At 33.1% G+C, this 14,237-nt stretch overlaps 1 protein-coding gene and 2 non-coding genes across 4 annotated transcripts; all 3 read left to right on the top strand.

Moving 5' to 3' along the window:
- Positions 1-6,663: 6,663 nt before the first annotated feature.
- LOC118047095 (WPP domain-interacting tail-anchored protein 2) lies at positions 6,664-13,786 on the top strand. Of its 2 annotated transcripts, XM_073411789.1 has the most exons (6): positions 6,664-7,208; positions 7,334-7,441; positions 8,419-8,978; positions 9,068-10,203; positions 10,434-10,617; positions 11,216-13,786. In XM_073411789.1, the coding sequence occupies exons 3-6, from the start codon at positions 8,441-8,443 to the stop codon at positions 11,221-11,223; spliced, it is 1,866 nt and encodes a 621-aa protein (XP_073267890.1). In that variant the 5' UTR covers positions 6,664-7,208; positions 7,334-7,441; positions 8,419-8,440; the 3' UTR covers positions 11,224-13,786. The 2 variants fall into 2 exon arrangements, with proteins under 2 accessions (XP_073267890.1, XP_034912178.1); XM_035056287.2 differs by lacking the exon at positions 7,334-7,441 and having other exon boundaries at positions 6,669-7,208.
- LOC118048123 (small nucleolar RNA R160) lies at positions 12,427-12,510 on the top strand. The gene has a single exon (XR_004687431.1). It is a non-coding gene; the product is annotated as a small nucleolar RNA R160 (small nucleolar RNA).
- LOC118048129 (small nucleolar RNA R160) lies at positions 12,735-12,813 on the top strand. The gene has a single exon (XR_004687432.1). It is a non-coding gene; the product is annotated as a small nucleolar RNA R160 (small nucleolar RNA).
- Positions 13,787-14,237: the final 451 nt, after the last annotated feature.

The following is a 14,237-nucleotide window of genomic DNA, read 5'->3' as shown; positions in this document are numbered from 1 at the left end:
CAACCGAAAGCATTTTTATATATAAAAAAATATCAAGCACGGTTTTTTTCCATCGGATGATATATTATATTTCATTTGAATTTTCTACATAAATTACCCGTCGATTGCAGTTCAACGTGCTGGGAAAGAAGGCCAAGGTAATTAACTTTCTGTTTAGATGACGTAGGATTTACGCCCTTGACAATTGACATGTCCATCTGATGATCAGGCTCGCTTTATCACCTGTCTCTTTTTCATTTTTTCGTGTCATCACAGCTGCTTTTTTCTTTAAACTCTTTTTATTTTTTTTTCAAAAAAATGATCTGATCTTTAATTGCCATGTGCTAAAATTATTGAATCTACCAAATTTATTATTTTTTTATTATTAATTTAGATATCCTGATAGTATATATCTTAACTAATTTTATAAATTTTAAAGCTAATAATTATATAAATTTTTAATAATCTTTATATTAACAATAATGTAATTCAAATTTAAAACCATAACAAAAAAAAAACCTTTTGATCTTAAACTCTCTTTTTTTTCACCCCTATTAATTACAAACAACAAATCCGTAACTCCACTGCCAGCTTATTAAAAGTGTATTAAAGATCGTACATACTGGCATTAAATTGAAAGAAAGTAAAAGTACTCCTAATTTTATTTTGCAGTGTCATTCACTGTTCACTTTCTGACAAATTACATGAATAAAGCAGTGATTTTTTAAAAAAAATTTAACTTTTATTTGCATGAATATTTTTTTTAGCCCAAATTAGCATTGATTATAGTTTTTTAAAAAAATTAAATTAAAAAATAAAGAACTAAATTAAAAAAACAGGTAAAATAAATTGCAACTTTAAAATTTGTTTGAAAATTATGTTTTAGTCTCCTTGTTTTTTTTAGTTGTTAAGTAAAAGATACATTTAAATCTCAAAAATTTAATTTTGATACATAACTTAATTTACATCAATTTTTAATTTTTTTGGTGAGAGAAAAGGGGCTCATTGAATTCCATGTAGAAAGAAAAGGTTACCATTAATGATGATTCTGAACACTAAAACAATTAATTTTTATAGCGAGGAAAGTTCGAAATAGTTTTTTTTTCATTGAAAGTTTCTAAAAAATATTTAAGCTTTGGAAGATTTTTTTCTTGGGTAGATTTTGGGTTTCAAGACAAAGTAACAAGAACCCTGTTTTTTCAACCACTGTACATGAAATACAAGACAACATGTCGCCTATTTTCTTTCAACTAATTTGAGCGTACAACAAGTCATCCATCCCATTAACTTGAAAAACAAATAAATGCTAGCATGTACCCTTTCTGTAAGGGCCAGATGCTTTACTTAGCTAACTTGGCCCTAAAGATATAGCCTCATTTTTTTTTTAAATAATTTTTTTAATTAATACCTTATTATATATGTTCTATTTTAAACAAAAAAATAAGTTTATGTTTTAATTAACACACCTTCTTTTTGATTTTTTTTGTTGGTTTAACCTTTTTTAGATAAAGATTATTTTTTAATAATATCAAGTGAATTTAATTTTCAAAGAGATTTGTATGATTTATCTGTAATTTTATTTTATCTCAAATAGAATGAGTTTATTTTAATAAATAATATTTTTTTAGTTTTTATAAGATTTTTAACATATGCAGCCTTACATTATATATATATTTTTCTTTTTTTTATTAAATAAATTTTACATGGGTGTTGATTTCTATTGTAAATTAAGTTCGATAAACAATTATTAAACACAGTTGGGTAAATGACACATATTGCGATATTAAATATCTTGATTTATATTTGTTTCTTAGTTTTTTTTAATTTCACTTTTATTTATTGTTAATGATTTTTTTTCATTTATTTACATAATATTTCCTAATTTATTTAATTAAATATGTGCATAGTTTTTATATATATATATATATATCCATGAATGTTTTTGTGTAAAAAAACACGTTGAAAAACTTTACATGCTCATTTTGTTTTTATCATGTATTGATGTTTTCAACTTGATTTTTATTCTTTTGATTTATGGATTTTTTTCCTTTGATCATTTTATAAAAAAATTATTGTTTTTAATTTCACCACTCAATCCAAGTTTACAGCGTATTGTTTTTTTTTTTGTTTTTATTCTTTTGAATTTTTTTTCTTTTTGTTAATGTTTTTGTTCTTTAAAATTTAACTCTCAAGTTGAAAATTTGTTGCCGCCTTTTAATTTATTTTTTAATTTTTACTCTAATTCTTATTTTTTATTTTTTATTTTTTTGTGTAATTTTTTTTCAATCTCATATTTCAATGTTTCATTTCCTAGGGATTGGAGCTTATAATTTTTTCATGTATAATGCTTTCGGTGTGATGACCCGGGTTATAGATTTGAAAAGTTGACAAAGATTGATATTTTTTTTGTTTTATTTTCTTTTCCAATGTTGTTATTCAATATTTTATATATATATATATATATATATTATTTTTTATACATAATTATAGATTTTTTTAATATATTGATATCAAAAATAATTTTTTAAAATAAATATTATTTTAATATATTTATAAACAAAAAAAAAACATGTTAAAAAAACAACTGCTATAGTAAGTAATAAGACTACCGTGGACTATATCGATTCTTTATACAACCAGTTTTTAAAACTCGTGCCAGCCACAACAATGTACTTGACTACTTGCTTTCAATCGAACTCTGCCATGTTGCCCAAGATGAATTTAGTGAGTTTTCTTAAGTTGAGATCTTTAAAGAAACCGAAAGTATATCGGATTTTTTTTTTGTAAAATTATCAAGGTAAATGTAAAAATTTGGCAAAATAATATCATTTCAAATTTGTTTTTAGTGAAATAGCTCAATTTAATTATCATACTTCAATTTTCTGTCTCACTTGATTAGATCAAGTTGTATTAACCAATCCAATCGTTTTATACAAAAACAATAATTCTATGAAATTTTTATTTGAAATATATTATGCTGGTAAAATTTGTTTTTGCTCAACTTGTAAATATAAAAATAAATTTCAATTAAAATCTTAAATTATTATTATTCATACAATAATGAATAATTACGAGTAATTATATACGAGTTTGCCATAACTAAATAAGAATTTTTCCCAAACAATTTACTCGGACAACCTATTATATTTATTTATGGAATAACAGGACAAGTTCAGGCTTAAAAGGAGATATGGTCGCGCCAGACCTGAATAACAACTTATAAAGGCCATAACTTTTGATCTTACTGTTAGATCGCACTTAATTTTTCATATGAGTTACTAGAAGCTGTATTTCCTAGAGTAGCCACGACATCATTACGTGGACTGTCAGATTTTTAGATATAAAGAATCTCACGACCGATCAAGCTAGTTTTGAAACCCAGCCTGGCGGGTCGACCCGGGGCTGGAACAAGATCGGGTTGAAGAAAAAATAGATAAAGAAAAAACCCGATGTGACCCGGCGATATGGTTGACCCGGTCAAGACTCGCCTACAAACCCGTTGATTTTTATTTTTTATTAAAATGAAGTTGTTTTTATTTAAAAAAAAATAAAATTAATCCAACCAATTCAATAACTTGATTAAAACCAGTAATTTGGTCAAAATTTAAAATTCAGATCTTGAACTGAACGAGTCTTGAAACTATGCTAAAAACAATTCAATGGAGTCCCAATAACACATTTTTCTTTTTTTCCTGTGCAACCAAAGAGAGAAGAGAGAAGGTATTGCTGGATGACGATGGCAGATTCGGACTGCTCCGCTCCGACCCGACCCGACCCGATCGACACCACTTTGTATAAAACATGGACCGGCGTCTTTCTGTGATAGACTGGGATTTGATACGAAGAGGAGAAGCAGTTGAAGTGGGGATCAGAGCGAGAAGGGTAGTTGTAAAATGCAGTATTCATCATTGAAATTGGACCTTTTATTTCGCCTGGTTTGGGATGTTCCACGAATTCACCATCATGGACAGAGTTGGGTAAGTTGCATGGTGTGAGGTTTTACAAGAAGGAATATTTATTTATTTATTTATTTCTGGGCTGTGTCTGGATAACAGTTAATATTTTAAATGGAATTGAAGGTGGTTCTAGCCTTGCTTTCTTCAATTATTATTTTTTATTTCGTTGAAAAATGAGACTTTAATTCGCCTCTACATGCCATGATCAACATTCAACTCTCAATCAACAAAATAATATACAATACAAAGGATCTCATCTATCTTCACAATCTTCCTATCCTTTACTAACAGTAGCTGGTTCAAATGGTGATGAGTTAATTGTTTTGTTTTTTTTAAATAAATTCTCAAGTTCGAGGCCTGTCGAATAAAATAAATCATCATTATAAAGAGTAAGAATTTAGTAAACTAATAGATATGAGAAATTAAAAAAAAAAAATAAATCCTCCTGTCCTTTATATTCACTTGCCATCGCGCATTCGGAGATAACATTCCCACATCACGCAAGGCTTCAAATGTTGCAAAATGGTAAAACGAATATCAATCCACTGAAGTAAGTACATTTTTTTTTACATATAGTTTTTTTTTTAATCTTCTTTTCTTACATATCTGTATTATAAGATCTTCTTTACCGTCACATTAAATGAAAATTAACCACCTAAAGTAAATCACAATCTTTTCTTTGCTTGTATCAACAAAAAAATAAGATAATAAGTTATCGAATAAATAATATTTTTGCAAATTTGATGGCAATACTTATAATAAAATATTTTTTTTTTACATTTTATTGTGTTATTATCAAACACAACTTCATCTTTCTATCATCTCATCTCATGCCTTTCAATTCTTTTTTATTTTTGTTTGGAGTTAGGGGGTGTTTGATATTGAATTTTAATATAATTTTCATTAAAATATTAAATTTATTTTTGTTTTAAATTCATTTTGTTAATGTATTTGTATTGATTTGATATGCTGATATCTACAATAAATTTTAAAAAATAAAAAAAAAATAATATGTTAATATTTTTTAAAGTAAAAATAATTTAAAAACCAGTCCATCATGCAGCTTCCAAACACTTGTTTGATAAGAAAAATTTACGTAAAATACAAGAAATTATATATTAAATCGAGGTGGATGAATCGGAGCCGACAGCTTTGAGAGTGAAAAAAATCCCGGCTTGGTAATCTTTCTCCTCTGTGGCTTCTTTTTGGGTGCAACAACCCAACTTGAGCTTAACCCCTAGCTATGATCTTCATATCTATAAAGGACTCGTGCAATCAAATCCAGTACAGCTAGCTTAGCCATGAGCTTGAAGATTCACAATAATTCAACTCCTCTGTACCATCACATTGCTTTTTCATTTTTTCACTGTCTTTTTTTTTTTTTAACCAAACTTCGTCATGACAGGATACGTTTGATTGTTGATACTCGACGATACAAGGTATCGAAGATTCAGACAAGGGAGGAGAGTCCTCACAAAGCCCATGCTCGGTAACGACTAACGAGTGCATTGGCCCAGCAGTGACCGAATTGCCAAATCCACAGCTCAAGGCGCCGAATAAACCAAAATCTTATCGTCCCGAGTTCGGAAGGACGTCCATTCCACCGAGTTATTTGCAACTTGTTTGAAGATATCAACCGTCGCCCGTTGTTTCTTTTATTTTTTTGATTTATGTAGGTGTCCGGACCAGCTTGCGCGCACCACGACTAATCCTACGGCTCACTGAATATCCTGCAAGCCCAGTGAGCATGTAAGGCACCGCGGGGGTGACAGGCGTGCACGGTGAGGTTTGAATCCAGGATGCAGAGAAATGGAACAAGTCCCTTCAACCGCTGAGCCAAGACTTCAAGTACAACCATTGTTTCTTACAATAAAATTTGGTTAATTTTTCAATCAGTATAAATCCATTTAGACTTTAAGAGTTCGGGATGATAGGCACCACAATTTTTGCTTTGCTCAATTTTTAAATCTAAGACATTAAAATGGAGGTAATCTTAATCCATCAATGATTTCCTTACTCTCAAATTATAAAAAGAAGTTAATCCATTAATTTTATAGAATATTTTTTTTTAATGTAAGATTTTATATGGATCCACAATTTAAATTTCTTTCTTTCTTTATTTTTTAATAAACATATGCAAATATTATTTTCCGTGATTGAAATTCTCCCCGAAGATGAATCCAGGAAAAAACTTGCACAAGATCAACATTATTCTTCCTTCGTATCTTTCCAGCTTATGTATAAGAGGATTTGATGTTAGGTAATCTCGATTCTCAAATGCTAGCCATTAATATTCTATTTGGCATTATGGTTTAATTGTATTTTTTTATATAATTTTTATTTTTTTTTAGCTTTAAATTATTTTTTTATATTTTTAAATTGTTTTAACATGTTAATATTAAAAATATTTTTTTAAAAATAAAATAAAATATATTTTTTAATATATTTCTATAAAAAAAACACTTTAAAACAACTTTTACTTTAAACTAAAGAGTACTTAACTTAGTGAACATGCAACAATCATGCAATAAGCAAAGCTTAAAGTGTTTTACGCTATTCCATCCATGGTCTCTCGGATCGTGGAGACATTTTAGTCTTTGGAGCATCAAAGGTAATTAACGTAATGATCGATTCCTAAAATGTATTAATTCAGCAACACACTCCATCCAAATACAAACCAAATTGAGAAAAATGAAGGGAAAGTGGCAATGGTTCTTCACAATAATGAAGAAATCATGGAATTAATGGTATTCAATCACGACCACCCAAAATTCATAAAACATATTACCTCTTTCAACCCCACCCCACGGGAAAAAAAAGATAAAAAAGAGGAAGGATACCTTCTCTCACATCGAGCAGAGTACTCTACCACAATTTTCATTTCTGCTTTTATCTTTTTCCTCTGTCAAATAATAAGGCCAGCTAGAACGTATTTTTTATGTGTATACATGCTTTGTCAGGAGCTGAAGTCCCTTTAATATTGTTGTGGTCTGAACACAATAATTCAACTAGATTGTTGTGTTGTTCTTTTCATCTAACGGACGCCGGAAGGGGAGCCTGTCTTAAACCAGTCCACAATCAATATAGACGTTGACTAGCCAGTTCATCACGGTTCATTATAGACTTAATCACCAGCCACACAGATCCCAGGAATACCAACGGTTTAGGAAACGAGAGGGTAGTGGTAGCAGAGGTAAAGGCAGACAGACACAAGAAACTTTCTGTTCTTGGCCTGGATCCTCCTCAAACTCCATCAAGATTTCTCTCTCAAAGGTAATTTTTTTCTGTTCTTTTAGCTCAGTTTTATATGTAGGTTATTGGGTTGTTAATGAAATGTGAATCTGCTATGTTGTAGTCTTTAATACAACGCTTTTAATTGTTGGGGTTTGATTCACTAGATTCTTATGCTTTTATGAGCTGCTGGGGTGACAAGAATTGTGAGATCAGTCTTTTGTCTTTAAGAGATAGACATGGCTCAATGATGGTAGCTGGTTACTGGTGCTCTGGTAATAAAGGGGGTTCATTATTGGAGTTCATATTCATCTGATCAATATCATGTTGCAAGAGCTTGACTTGGTAAAACTATATTTAGAACAATCAAGATTTCAATGGGAACTAAAAGGTTGACAGAAAATAACAAACAAAACATCTGCTTGTCCGTTGGAGTCTTGTAAAACTGAAAATTAGCAGGTTTTCCATTATTGTATCCGAGGGGGGTGAGGCGGGGTTGCCGATAATTGTGATGCTGGGAATGTTTTCAACGTTTTTTTTCATAATCTGAATTTGTCATTGTGCTCCAAAGGGTTGAGAATGTTTTCAACGTTTTTTTTCATAATTGAGTTTTGTGAGTAGCTACTTATCATTTATATTGAATGCTTTGTGGTTCGTTGTTGAGATTTGTTTTCTTATTGGAGACACTGAATTGAACAAAAAATCTAGCGGAATATTTACAAACAAATGTGTTTTCTATGTAAAAAATATCTGTGGTTGTAGATAGAAGTTCAACATGTGACCTGGCAATGTTGTAGAAGAATTCAGATCTTGTTGAGAAGATTTAGGTAGAGACCTGAAAGCCTTACCATGTTACTAATTAACCTTCTAGCTTGCCTTTTGATGTGATTTGGATTTTCTTCGGTAATGAGGGAAACAACCTCCAAGGTCAAGTGGTAGCAATGCTTCCATTGGCAAATCAGATATTAGGTGATCAGATTTCTTTTTGATCTTTATTGATACCAGACTGTAAGTGATGTGGTGCTTGTATTCTGTTGGTCAAAATATTGTGTCTATTGCTTACTATTTGGATGGAATAAGAAGTTATCTATGCTAATACTGACTGCAATATTTACTTGGAGGATAACTCTGTTAATTGTTGCTTTCTTCGACTTCACTTTCCCTTTCTCCCACTTGTGTGGTAATTAGTGGGAATTCATGAAAGATCCAATGGAAAGCTTACAAGGTCTTGCTTATCTCCTTCCTTTCCCAGGTTGTGGAATTGAGTGGTAGGAATGGCGAACTATGCCATTGAGGATGCTTACAGTAGCAACCCAGAATCCAGAAAAGTTTATATGCATGAAAGAAACTCATGCACTAGAGAAGGAATGCAAGAGGTTGCAAGTACCACGGAAGTTTTAACTAGAGTAGACTGGGACCTGGCATACTCTTCTAAGAAGTTGGTAAACTTGCATGTACTGTTAGTGCATCTATTGGCGCGAGATAATAATCTTGAGGCAAGAATGGCCACAGAAAATAGCTATATCCTGTCAATAGCCATTGAGAAGGCATTGGAGTTTGATCTTCTCTCTGGGATTTTAGATTCCGAGGTAAGAGAGGTGGAGAATTTCATGGAAAATATCCAATCAGAGATTGTTGATGCCCGTCATAAAATATCTTCTTGCAGACATTCAACAGATCTATTCACTGTGATGGAGAAGAAATTGCATAATTCAGAAGAATCTTTGAAGAAGTTTCGAGAGCATGTCTTAGAGGTGAAGGCACAGTCAGCAAAATTGCCAATGGCCTTTTCAGCTTTCATACTTGAGAACTGTAAGTTACATGGTTTGCTTTTCAATACAAATACACGAGAAATCTTGCTGTCATTAATAATCACCTGTCTGTCATATGTTTATTGACAGGGAAAGATGATAAGGCCACCGAGTTACCAGCCAGTGGGCAGATTTCAAATATGGATGCGAATTCAAAAAGGCAGACAGCTGAAAAACAAAGAAATGTCCTGAGGATGTTGGAGAAGTCTCTTAAAAGAGAAATGGATATGCAGAAGAAAATTTCTGCACTAGAACAAAATGAAGAACATCTGAAATTGAAGCTGCACTATACAGAACAGGTGTCTTTTTGCATGGAGGAAGCAGCAGAAGTTGTCTGGGGAAGATTTTTAGAGGCAGAAAATGCTTCTGAAGTGCTCATGGGGATTTCCAAAGAAATGGTTGGTCGACTTCAGATTTTTCAATTCACTTTGAACGGTTCAATCCAACGAGAAGATGAGTTGAGTTCTAAACTGCAAGATTGTATAAAACAGCTGGATGCAAAAGATACTGTTATAAAGAAGCTTGAGAGCAGCATTGCCGAACACATTGCCAGAAGTTCTCAAGTGCCCATTTTGATGGAAAAGGTGAAATCACTTGAAGAACAGCTGAAAAAATCAGAGTTACGTCTGCAGAATGCAAATGCTTTAAATGCAGAAAGTCAAGAGCACCTAAGTGAAATGGAAAATTTGGTCGAGTCTCTGAAAGAAAGCATCTATGAAGCAGAAACGAGGGCTGAGAATGCAGATACAAAGGTCACACAGCTAACAGATACGAACGTGGAACTTGTGGAGGAGATTAATTTTCTTAAAGGCAGTAGAGATAGTAGCACAAAGAAAGTGACTGTACTTGAGAAGCAGTTGAGGGAGTCAGAAATCCAACTACAGCATGCAAAAGCGTCATCTGAAGCAAGTCAAGAGCAACAAAACATGCTATACACTGCAATTTGGGATATGGAAACATTAATTGATGACCTGAGATCGAAGGTATCGAAAGCTGAGAGTAAGACTGATGGTGTAGAGGAGCAATGCATTGTATTATCCGAGTCTAACATGGAACTTAATAAAGAGATCAGTTTCTTAAGGTCTAGAGTGAATGCCTTGGAGATGTCTCTGGATGAAGCTAACGAATCAAAAGCTGCAAAAGCAAAAGAAATTATTGCAAGGACTGACCTTATCATGGATACAGTCATGCAGCTAACCAGAGAGAGGGAACGCATCCAGAATCAGGTATTAAATATATTTCGTATTTACCGTATGTTTCCTGTCTCTCCCATAGCCCTAAATTAGGTTTCCATGACATTACCATCGAAACGCTTCATCTTTCTTTACGGGACTTCTTTTGTTCGGTTACGTGACCCCCTTACGGAAAGAATGCATCATCTTCGATGATCAATTATAAGATACTTACAGTACTAGTATATCCATCTCAAGTTCTTTGGTTATGATATTTTTTGCAGCTATTTTCTCTAACAAGGGAGAATGAAATACTGGCTGCTAAGTTAAGAGGTGCTTCATTAACCATGTTCGACAATGGACATGGTGGCGGCAGCAAGTTGGTTGCTTCCAAGAATGATTCATTGAGTGAAACTTGTGAAAAACTTTTCGAGGAAGCAATGCCCTTGAGTAAAAGTCTTGAGACTGGTACGTTTTAAGATTTTTTGCCTCGGTTCTTGATAGTAAAATTCTTCTTTTAAGTTATGCCAATCTATGCTTTTCTGAATGTGTGTTTTCAGTTATCTCAGACATAGGTATTCTAGTTCCTAGCGCTGATTTACTTCATCTAAGTTTGAAGCTATTCTCTTCTGGTTTTATTGACAAAATGTTAGGATGGAAGAGGGAGGACATTTAACTAATTTTGAAGTTCTTATTTAGAGACGGTGAAGTTGAAAATGTTCTTACTTTTGATATGAATTCCTTCTTGTTTGTAAAGGGTCCATATTTTGAAAAACAAATTCCTCCTTTTTGAAAGTCTAATTATTGATGCAGCGCTTGGGGCTCTTTGTTGCACTTGAAGGTATGTATTGATGACCTTGATTGGGCATTAATCCACCATTTTCTGCAAAATGCGCACCATATCTTTGATTATTCAGTTGATGCTCATCCTATTTGGCTTCCCTGTGAACATGATGATACATACAGAATTTTTCTTTTGATATTGAAAGATTTTCACTCTTATCATCTCTTCGGTTAAAGTAGAGTTTTTGCTCAAAACGTGGTTCATTTTTTGTTTCTAAATCAGCTGGTTAAAGCATGCACCACAGCATCAGAATGAAGTGGGGATTTCCCATCCCACAGTTGATACGGTGTTTCAAAGATTGGAGGATGGAGGACAAAACAGGCTGCAGGACAGCTAAATGTGAAAACAATTTTTGTTGCAGTTACTGCAGTGGTAGTTCTATATTTGTTACATAAGAGAGATTTCCTACTTGATTACATCTGAGGGCTGCTGTTTTTCGTGGTGAAAGAAGCTGTTGTTGTATAGCAGGATTGATTGGAATGGCTTTTCTCCGAGTGGATTTGATTGTGTTGAATGCTTTGCACATAAAATTAGATTTGTTTTTCCTCGTTTTTTGTCGGTCGCTGGTCCAACACTTCTTTGTGCGTGTGTCATGAAACCAGCTGGAAGGACATTAAACACAAACAAATAAAGCCAAAAATTATTGGAAAAATCCATTTACATGGCAACACGACCGTCACACAGTCCCTCCAAGATGGAAAACGACGTCGTGCGATTGACTAAGCTTGGGTTTTTATCCTCCTTTGACAATGTATGAATTATGTATTTGGTCCCTGAAATCTTGGTGTTCTCCTATTGTAACCCTTCGTTATGTTATTTACTTTATCCTTCAGCTCTAGAAACATTTTTAATGTCTTTCCATGCAGTTTAATATTAATTCTTAACATGTAAAAGAAAAACATGGATGCTTGTTTAGCTCATACAAGGTCATGTGTTAAGAACTACTGAACTAGCATGAAATTGGATGGAAATCGGTTGGAGAGATCACAACATGGAGTAGCAGCACCATTTAAATAAGAAAAAGATTAGAGAGGCCATATTTAAAATATGTCAATCGTGTAGGGACGGAATGTAGTGTTAAGTGTTAACCATCCACCGAAGCCCTACTTCCCCAATTCAACACTATAAAACTCTCTCAAAAGCCATCATTGCAATTTACAGCCACCACCTAAAAGAAAGAACGGAAAAAAAGAAAACTATTCCGAAGGAGGCCTAATTTATCTATTTTCAGGTTCAGAGATGCACCAGATAGCCCCTTGTTTGTTCAAGTCTTAGACTTTCAAGGAATTAACGGGAAAATGGGTATTAGAGGTGCAAAATCCAAACTTTGGGCTAAAATAGAACTCTCCCTTTGTGCAGATTTATTCGAGCTCTTATAAATCTGGCACTGGAGTCTGTTTTGTCCAAAAACATATGATTTTTTTAGCAGGCAAAGCAAAAATGATGAGCTCTTTTGATCCGAATTTATTTATGTGGAATCACATTTTGTTAATGGTCTTCGAAGTTCTCTGATCGCTTTGCTCGCTGCTTCGTTTTTGCTGATGGTTTTGTCTTTTTCTTGTGCTCTTATTTTTTGGGGGGATTGGCCCCCCTTTTTTTTTGCCTGTGTTTATTGGGTCTTAAAGAATTTAGCAGATGGGTTTTGTACATCTAGTTTTTACCAAGCAGATGTTCTTTGGATCTTCTTTTTTCTATCTTTCTTTGTTTTTGTTTTTGGATTTTTGAAGGGTTGGTGTGCAAAAGCAAAATGATGAGATTAACATGGCTGAATCTGATGTGGAATTCTATACCACACTGGTCTTCAAAGTTCTCTGATCGCCTTACTGCACTGTAGTGATGTGTATACTGTTGGGTGAAATGAACTTGTTGCTTAAGGCTTTCGAATGTTCCTTTTTGCCTAATTGCAAGGTTTTGTGTGCAATCAGTTGAGCAGCCGAGTTTTATTTTTATTTATCTAAAAAAACTCCATTTTATTTTGATGGTAATTCGTTCTGTTTAATAACTCCCACTCCACAAAGAAATGCATTGGTGTTATGAGGATATGACTACTCTAGAGTCCAGATTGTTTTTTCCACATCTGCGTGATTAGGTCTAGGATCCAATTCTTCAAGTTGTACTTTCGTTACTAGGATTGCCAATGTATGTTTCTATAATTAGCTTTGTTTGTGTGGTGTTTAATGTGCTTTTGTTGTCATGTGGTTTTATTTTTGTTCTTTGTATTCATAATCATGTCTTTTTTGAATGTATGGAAAACCAGTTTTTCTAATTGTACCTTTTGGGAGGAAGATCTATTGAGAATGTTTTTCCAATCTCATCTTTTATACTTGCCAATGAAGGATATCAATAAATGCAGGCACCAAAATTCATAGCCTGGGATGCATATATGTTTCAGGCTGTACGAGCATGGTGCAATAACAACTTCTTTGTGATTCATTGCATCTTGACTGGTCTTTTTCACATGATCGGTTGAGCATGAACTTAGAAGAATACATTCTGCCTTCATGACTTGAAGATCCAATAATTTACCAGGCTTTTTGTTTGCGAAATTGGACAACATAATATGCTACATGTTCATGGTTGATTTTGATATGTAATAAAAACAGAATAGGGAGTTCTGATATTTGAAGAGATTGGATCTGCTCTTCTGTGGGTGTCTGTATGCCTACACAGTTATTTCCTTATTCTTCTAGGTAAACCGATCGACAGTTTCTTTCTGACTTGAGGATTCGGCATTTCCTAGCAACTATGTTTAATTTGATAGATTGCAGAATCATTCTGTGTTTTTATTTGGGACCAGTAAAACCTTTTGCTTTTCCACTAGCTGTTTACCATCAATCTCCTGCATTTTGCTGCACTCTTTTAATTGACCTTCTATTCAACCATCAGACAAAAAGGACTCCAAAATTAAGGGAAGAGGCATTCTCTGGATATCATTTGTTCCGTGATCTAGATTCTTAAATCATTTTTTTCTAACTGGGAATTCCCTTCATGATACGTATATGCTGAAAATTAGCAAAATAGCATCTGTCACTCAGGCTTGTGAATAGGCTTCCAAGATGGCTCCTCATGGAGCTACAGTCTTGAGAACAACCCCAACACATTCTGACATAGCAAAAATCTCTCGTTCTTACGAATATTCTGCAAGTTTTGGATGTAAAATTGTACCATCAGAATGTACAGGGAGTAAGTGAGTGTTATTAATTTTTTATTTTATTTTAAAAGATTCATTTTGAGAAGCAGCTGT

The sequence above is a fragment of the Populus alba genome, chromosome 10 (genome assembly GCF_005239225.2).
Source record: "Populus alba chromosome 10, ASM523922v2, whole genome shotgun sequence".
Classification (NCBI taxonomy): domain Eukaryota; kingdom Viridiplantae; phylum Streptophyta; class Magnoliopsida; order Malpighiales; family Salicaceae; genus Populus; species Populus alba.
This window is presented reverse-complemented; position numbering and strand designations above follow the sequence as displayed.

What these genes read in the sequence shown, in the direction of transcription:
- LOC118047095 (XM_073411789.1), top strand. Translation starts at nt 8,441, where the DNA reads ATGGCGAACTATGCCATTGAGGATGCTTACAGTAGCAACCCAGAATCC. An exon ending in AGCTTTCATACTTGAGAACT is followed by an intron (nt 8,979 to 9,067) that starts GTAAGTTACATG and finishes GTTTATTGACAG; the next exon opens with GGAAAGATGATAAGGCCACC. An exon ending in GGGAACGCATCCAGAATCAG is followed by an intron (nt 10,204 to 10,433) that starts GTATTAAATATA and finishes TATTTTTTGCAG; the next exon opens with CTATTTTCTCTAACAAGGGA.